Consider the following 7,509-nt stretch of genomic DNA (forward strand, 5'->3'; position numbering starts at 1 on the left):
AATATTTAATTACCTGTAAGGCATTAGCTGGCTAGCGTGCTAACAATAAAGATAAACTCCTCAGTAAGATTTAAAACATCTGCACTGGCACCTCTTATTCTTATGTCTGTGTTGTTTTCAGTGCAGCGCCATGAAGCTGATTGGTCGTCTTGTTTGTATTCTAACTGCTGATTTGCTCAGAAGTAGAACCTGATAAAAGAGTTCGACTTTGGAGATAAAGAACCAAAAACTTCTCAGATAATATTAATGTGTCGTCAGGGAACAGAAACACGTGGGTGACCTTGTGACTCCCGGGGGGCGGTTTACAGATGCAGGGCGGAGAGAGAGAAAGTGTTTGAGTGGTGAGACGGAGGATGTTATTGATCAGTGCAGGAGTGAAATCAAGCAGCTGATGTGTGTCTGAACTTTTCTCCATGAGATGATGTTGAATGTCGAGCTGAGCGTCGTGTGTGATGTTGAACCTGCTCTGATCTGTTTCCAGCTGCTTTGTAGCTTTCAGCACAACTTTCCTTCTTCACCTCTCTTACCGGCTTGCTTTCTTTTTCTCTTCTTTTTTTACCCCCCCCTTTCTCCTGTCCTCCTCCTTCTTCTTCTTCTTCTTCTTCTTCTTCTTCTTCTGGCTTCCTCTCTCATTAGGACAACAAGAGCTCGCCTCTTCTACCTCCTGACCTGTTAAAAACTCTAGCAGATTTTGAGGAAGAGGAGGAGCTCATCTTTACTAAGCCTCCTGATTTCTTCCAGGCCTTGGCCGGCCCTCTTAGCACTGCTCCTGGACCAAACATATTTGTATGTAGCCCTGTCTTCCTAATCCACCCCCCTGCATCCAGTCCTGTCCTAAAGCCACACTCTGCTCATCAGTTTCCATCTCCACTTTAGTCTCGTTCACCTGCTGACGTTAGTTGTGATGTATGATCATGTGACCTGATGTCACAGACCAGAAAACAACCCGAGATCTCAAATGTAGAAAAACAGCTCGTCCCAACATGAGTCTGAAAGTCCAACGAGAAGGGACACCCCGATTGATCGGCCAATTTTCATTAAAGATACGTGATCAGTAGATGTGAGTTAATGCTTCTAGTCACCGATCACCTTCAAACACTCTGATAGAAGCGCTGTGTAGTGTAGCCCCGCCTCCCTCCGACAGGCTGCCAAATCAAAACATGTCGGCCGTGTGAGACTGATAGAACGTACGCCGTCTTAGATGATGGTGTCGGCGGCGTCCCTACAGACAAGTATCTCCTCTGAGCCGAGGTCGAGCAGCTTCAGGTTCTGAGACACAGTCAGGATTTAACTTCAGGCTGTGGCTTTATTCAGAGTCTCTGAACACAGATTCTGTTTCTTTACAACACAAGAACAAAACAGAGGAAATGATCAAAGACTTTGACCCTGACGCCTCAGACAGTCAGTGTTTCTCTGACGGTCCTCTCAGCAGCACGCCAGAGAAACACTGAGGCTCTGATCTGTTTTTAAAACTTTAATATTTAATGTCTCAAAAACATTTCAAACGAGTTGCATTAGTTTGTCCGTCCTCATCCCGTCTGTCCTCCGTCTCTGCAGCTGCCAAATCAGACCAGGATGGAGAGCGGCCCCGAGGTCGTCAGCCAATCATCTTCTCTGCTGCCCATGCCCGGCTTCCCCATGCAGGTCAGACCAAACAGTCACACACTACACGGCCAAAAGTGTGTGGACGGCTCAACGCTGCAGCCGCGTGCGATAGTAGGAAAACATGTGAATCCAAAACAGTGGAGACGGTGTGAAATTGCATTGTGGGAAATGTAGGATCTGGTGTTTGTTGTGGAGTTTGATCCTGACTCTGGACTGAAAGACAGATTAAAAATACAATGGTCCAAATGTGTGCAGCTGTTGTTTCTCCAGCAGGGGGCAGAACAGACGTTTATTTACAGTCTGGATCAGGTGAACACTTAGTTCCTGATTTATTTAACTGACTCAGAATATTCATCAGATCCTCATTAACACAGCTGTTTATGTTAATCAATATTAAGTCATGTATCCAGGACCTGAGGTTACAGTTGTAATGTGTCTTCAGTCTGTGATCAGTAACCCTGAACCGATCGGATCAATCGGCTCCTGATCGATCAGAGCTGTAACGTCTGTGTTTGTCGTCATGTGTTCAGGAGTACAACCAGAACAGCATCTTCAGTCAGGCCTACGGCAAGAACCTGCCGCCCAGCTCCAAGCCCGACGCTCCCATGGTGCACCAGGAGCCGTCCCTCTACTCCCTCTTTGAAGGGACGCCCTGGTCCCCCTCGCTCCCCGCCAGCTCAGGTACGTCTCACCTGTAAGGACATAGAGTAAGTCTCCTCACCGTACTCTCTGTAACCTGTCTCTGATGGAAGCCGTGCTCTGATTGGCAGACCACTCCACCCCGGCCAGCCAATCCCCTCACTCCTCCAACCCCAGCAGCCTGCCCTCCTCCCCCCCAACACACAACCACGGAGCCATGCCCTTCTCTAACTTCGGGCCCATCGGCACTCCGGACAGCCGGGACCGCAGGGTGGTGGACCGCTGGAAGGCCGACAAGACTGGTGAGGCTGGGACAGGGTCCAGAGGGTCAGGGAGGGTCCAGAGGGTCCAGAGGACGAGACAGGGTCCAGAGGGCGGGACAGGGTCCAGAGGGTCCAGAGGGCGGGACAGGGTCCAGAGGGTCCAGAGGGCGAGACAGGGTCCAGAGGGTCCAGAGGGCGAGACAGGGTCCAGAGGGTCCAGAGGGCGGGACAGGGTCCAGAGGGTCCAGAGGGCGGGACAGGGTCCAGAGGGTCCAGAGGGTCCAGAGGGCGAGACAGGGTCCAGAGGGTCCAGAGGGCGAGACAGGCGACTGACCTGTTGTTGTTGTTGTTGTTGTTGTTGTTTAGGGGCGGTGAGCGGGTTCGGTCTGGACTACCTGCCGGCTGCAGCCTCCTCTGCAGCTTCAGACACCAGCTGGCACCAGACCGGACCGACCGGCAGCTCCTGGACCAATCAGGAGTCTCCGATGGAGGAGTCGTCGTCCACTGTGCTGCTCGACAGCCTCAAGGTCCGAACACATCCTGCAGACTGTGTCTACAGCCGAGCTTCAGTGTCAGTCAGTTCTGACACTGTGACTTAATTAAATTAAACTGTTTATCTTTCATGTCGGCCTCAGTGAGCTGTCTGCTGTTTATCAGCCAGCTGTACCTAATAAACTGGACTCAGTCAGAACCAGAGTTTAAACCTTTTCAAACTTTAAACACCATATATATTTATATTTAACTGTCACCTTTAGTAGTGGCACATTTACTTATTTCTATTTGTTATTTCTGTATGTTAGTATGAGGACATTTTTCATCTTTTTATCTTTATAATTTTACTTTGTTACATTTCCACTTTAAAGGGAGCAACTGTAACGTAACCTCACTTCTTCTCATTCTGATAAACTCAACTACAAAGTTAGAAAGAGTTAATGAAATTATTAATTAGGGCTGCAACTGGCAATTATTGTTATTATTGATTTAATATGATTATTTTTAATAGAGATTTTTTTGGTCCAAAAATGTTTGAAAAATGAAAAAGTAACTTGACTGAAAATGAAAAGTTTGTTTTATTTGATCATCTGCTCCGTCCACTGAAGCTTCTCAGATAGTTAGTGAATAACGTTGATGTGTTGACGTTTAGTTTCAGCTCAGTTACAAATGAAGGTTAAAGGCTCCGTGCGTCAGTTCCTGCGGGGGTGATGGTCTGCTAGCTAGTTAGCATGCTAACTTCAGTAGAAGAAGAGATGTGATAGAAATAGAGGCAGCTGCTTTCCACCTCTGGAGCAGCTCTTGGCGAGTAGAGGAATGACGTTCGTAAGTGAACTCAAGTTTCTTGCAGTAAACGGCTCTTGATGCTAACGTTAGCGAAGTAGCGTGTAGATACATGTTAAAGATTTCTCTCCTCTGCAGTCCATCTGGTCGAGCTCCATGATGCAGCCGGGCCCGTCGGCGCTGGAGCAGCTCCTCCTGCAGCAGAAGCAGAAGCAGCAGCGAGGTCACGGCGCCATGAACCCGCCTCACTGAACGCCAGCCGATGCGGCGCTTTGTGTCCGGACGTCAAAACGACCACCACCAGGAGAAACGGGAGGAAAAAAAAACTGAAGTTTGACGAAGACGAGCTCCAACTAAAATGGAAAATTAAACCGGCGAGAAACGGTGGAGGCTGGGGAGGTGACACGACCCCCCGACGAGGCTGAAACACCACCCCCCACCCCCCTCGGCTGTCGAGGAGCGGTGACTCCCCTCCTGGGTCGGAGGGCGCGGGATCTCTTCAACCACGGTGCCACGCGCCACGCCACCGCCGGGTTTCCTTCAACCCGCGGACATCTGAACATTGAGGAACACAACCCCCCCCCCTCACCACAACTGCCCCCCTGGTTTTTGGACAGACGCCACATCTCCACGAACTCCTCTCTCATCCGATCTGGAAGAACTTCTTCTTTCTTTGAAACAAAAAAATAAAAATAAAAAAAGCAGCGACCTCGCGGACGTCTGCTCGGTCCTGTCGGAGCGCCTGTTTTTAGCGTCTCCGCCGCCGCCGCAGACTGAAGCGGGGGTGTAGCGAGAGAGCGAGGACGGTGTGGTGGTCGGGTTCAGGGGGGGGTCAGGTGAAGCACTGGGGACAAAACAACAGACTGGACTTTCTGATCTCTCCGTTCATTTTCATAACTGTGGAGGAGGAGGAGGAGGAGGAGGAGGAAGGCTCTCTGTAGCTGATTGGTTGAATGAAGGAAGGACGGACGGTTTGGGTTACAGCTATATAAATATATAAATAAATATATATTGCCATAGTTGGACTTTAAACGGGCCTTGTCTCTTAGCCGTGTTGTGAGAATCAGGAGTGACTCAGGTGTGACCTCACCTGGACCGACGCTCGCTCCACGTCCCACCTTTTCTTTTGAGGGAAGAGCCGCGAGGCCCGACGACGGGACGGCGTCGCGATGCCAGTAAACGTCACAGGAAAGGAGGAAGTAGAAGGGGGGGGGGGCTAAGAACACAAACCCCGTCAGTCTTAGGGATAGTATTATCGTTAGCTTCAGAGACGCAGATATTAACAAAAAAAAAACCTGTATTTTGTGATTTGTTCGTAGCAGTTTTAGCTTCACGCCCTCTGAGGTGAACACAGGTATGTCTATTAGCTTCCTGCTTGAATATTTTCGGGGTTCTCTTCCTCTCCGGCCTCTTCTTCCTGTTACTTCTTTACTTAACGAAGAAAAAAAAAAACAAAAGGTGTAAAACCCCTGCTCGCTTACTTAACCTGCATTTACTGTTTCTTTTTGTTCATGTTCTGCCTTTTTACTAGTTTGAAGCAGCTGTCGGCTCTTCTGTGCCTGATCACTGTCCCTCACTGCTGACTGCTGTAGAGGTTAGCACCAGGCAGACAGACAGGCAGACAGACAGGCAGACAGGTGGGTTGTACAGGTAGAATGTTTCCACTATCTTCTCTTCAGTAACCACTACTCGCCTGCAGCTCCGCCCTGTACAGCTGATGTTTTCATGGACGTTGCCTGGAGGCTTTTATTTCTCCTCTGACTGAAGCGCAGGAACTCCGGAGCCGCAGGAACCAGAACTCAGGAAGTGAAATCCTCCTGTGGTGCAGAGATTTACAGTTTCCCGCCTCTGATGAAGCGTGAAAACGAAGCCGTTAGTTAAGTTCAGTTAATTTGTGATGTAGCTTTACACAAGGTTAACGGTTTGTTAATGAATGTGTGGAACAACAAGAACCTGGTGAACTCAGCAATAAAAACAGGGATTATATGAATCAGAAATAATACAATTAAAAATGTAAGATTCAATTAGATGACAATGATGTAAAAGATGAGATCAGAGTTCTCACACGAACAACAACAGAGCCAGTGTTGTTATTGTTTTATTGTCAGTTGATCTGGTTGTTTTCAACGTGTAATGTTTAGAATATTAGAAAATACTGTGGGGAAGATAATATGATTTTTTAATGATCAATAAGTTAACAACAAGCTGCTCCAACCGGTTTGTATAAGATGTCAGAGGGTGACAGTAAGAAAATAAAGGTTTACTGACGAGTCCCAGCAGATTATTGTTTTACAGAAACAAAAACAATTAAAATATTTTCCAGAGGGACTGAGCGAAGTAAATAAAAATCCTTCCATCTATCTGCTGATGGACTAATTGATGAATCCGTTAACTCTCAGCCCTGAGTTTTGTCTGACAGGAGACGGAGTGCTGGTCTTATTTTGAAGTCTTCAGTCCTCCCTGAGACTTCCTTCCTGCTCCATCAGGACTTTTTAAAATGATTTTAAGTCCAGAACTAAATGAAAAGTTCCTGACGAGGTTCCTCGGCTCCGGTTCCTGCGGTTGAGACGAGCTGTGAGCGTTTACACGCCGTCAGTCCCGGTAGGTGTAGAGCCAATCAGAGAGCAGCGAGTGACAGCTGACCAATCGCCAGGCTCTGAGGCTTCAGGCTTTAGCGGGACGAGGCGCTTTAGACTGCAGCACTGTAAGTTACTTCCTGTCCGGTTTTCTATCTGAAGTTCTGAGGGATTAAAAAAAGAAAGGAGCCTGTTTTTATTTTCCCACCAGGGCGTTTTATTAAAGCAGACTTCATAGAGACGTGTCTATTTTCCGTGTGATTGTGCTTTTCATGTTGCATTTACAAAATGTATTTGAAAAATAATAAAGATAAAATATTATTGAATGTGAGGACGAATTGGCCAGAAGCGTGGAGGAGAGCGTCTGAGCTGGACTGGTTCTGGTTGCCTTTGGGTTTTTCTTTCTTTTTTTTTCTTTTCTTTTTTTTTTTTTTGAGTAAGAACTAAATGGCGTCGGATCTGGCGATTCCACTCTGATGTGTGGGAGGTGTCGGAGCGGCGGGTCTGAGGTTCTGGTGGCGACGCTGGTTCAGGTCTGAGCTGTGACTCGGAGGCGTTTTGTGTTTGTCTCTGTAGACGTCGAGAACCGGACGAATCGGCCTTTAAATAAACGTAAACCTTGTTCTCCCTTGACACCGTGTCCACCTTCATTCACCTTGTGTTTCAGCTTCAGTCTGGATCAGGTGATCAGAGCTTCACTTCATCAGAGGTACTGAGACACAGTCCCACACCGAGCCGCCGACACTGACCACATCTATATTTAATCTAAAGCTCCATGTTTCTTCTTCTGTGTTTTATTTGAAGTTGATCCATCAGAAGATATAAAAACCATCTCAGTAGTTTCACACCTGCTGTTTATTCCCATATACATTACTATACACAATGTCTCAGTAACACTTCGACTCAAGGACGAACTGATTACATTTTGTGGGTCAAAGGTCAAAGGTCATTGTGACGTCGGAAAACACTTTTTAGTGTGGCTGGATAAACAGATGTGACCTGGAACTGCTCAGAGCAGGAGGTGGTTCTGGTTTTGTAAAGCTTTATTTTTATGAAGTCATTTTTCAGAACACTTAGAGAGAAAGAAAGAAAGAACAAGAAAGGGAACAAGACAGAAAAAGGCACAGAGGGAAAAATATACCTACGCATAT

At 47.3% G+C, this 7,509-nt stretch overlaps 1 protein-coding gene across 2 annotated transcripts in view; it reads left to right on the top strand.

Moving 5' to 3' along the window:
- LOC111649698 (nonsense-mediated mRNA decay factor SMG7-like) overlaps window positions 1-6,991 on the top strand; it is an 8,172-nt gene extending 1,181 nt beyond the window's left edge. Inside the window, exons 2-7 of one of the 2 annotated variants that reach the window (XM_023399411.2) lie at window positions 637-786; window positions 1,558-1,644; window positions 2,136-2,286; window positions 2,376-2,546; window positions 2,874-3,034; window positions 3,921-6,991. In XM_023399411.2, coding sequence (XP_023255179.1) covers window positions 637-786; window positions 1,558-1,644; window positions 2,136-2,286; window positions 2,376-2,546; window positions 2,874-3,034; window positions 3,921-4,034 — 834 coding nt within the window. In that variant the 3' untranslated portion in view covers window positions 4,035-6,991. The remainder of the gene's footprint in view (window positions 1-636; window positions 787-1,557; window positions 1,645-2,135; window positions 2,287-2,375; window positions 2,547-2,873; window positions 3,035-3,920) is intronic. The other variant, XM_023399412.2, reaches the window with a different exon arrangement.
- The last annotated feature ends 518 nt before the right edge of the window (window positions 6,992-7,509 follow it).

Source organism: Seriola lalandi, unplaced genomic scaffold, assembly GCF_002814215.2.
Source record: "Seriola lalandi dorsalis isolate HSWRI2012SDOR001 ecotype SW California unplaced genomic scaffold, Sedor1 jcf7180002051735, whole genome shotgun sequence".
Lineage (NCBI taxonomy): Eukaryota > Metazoa > Chordata > Actinopteri > Carangiformes > Carangidae > Seriola > Seriola lalandi.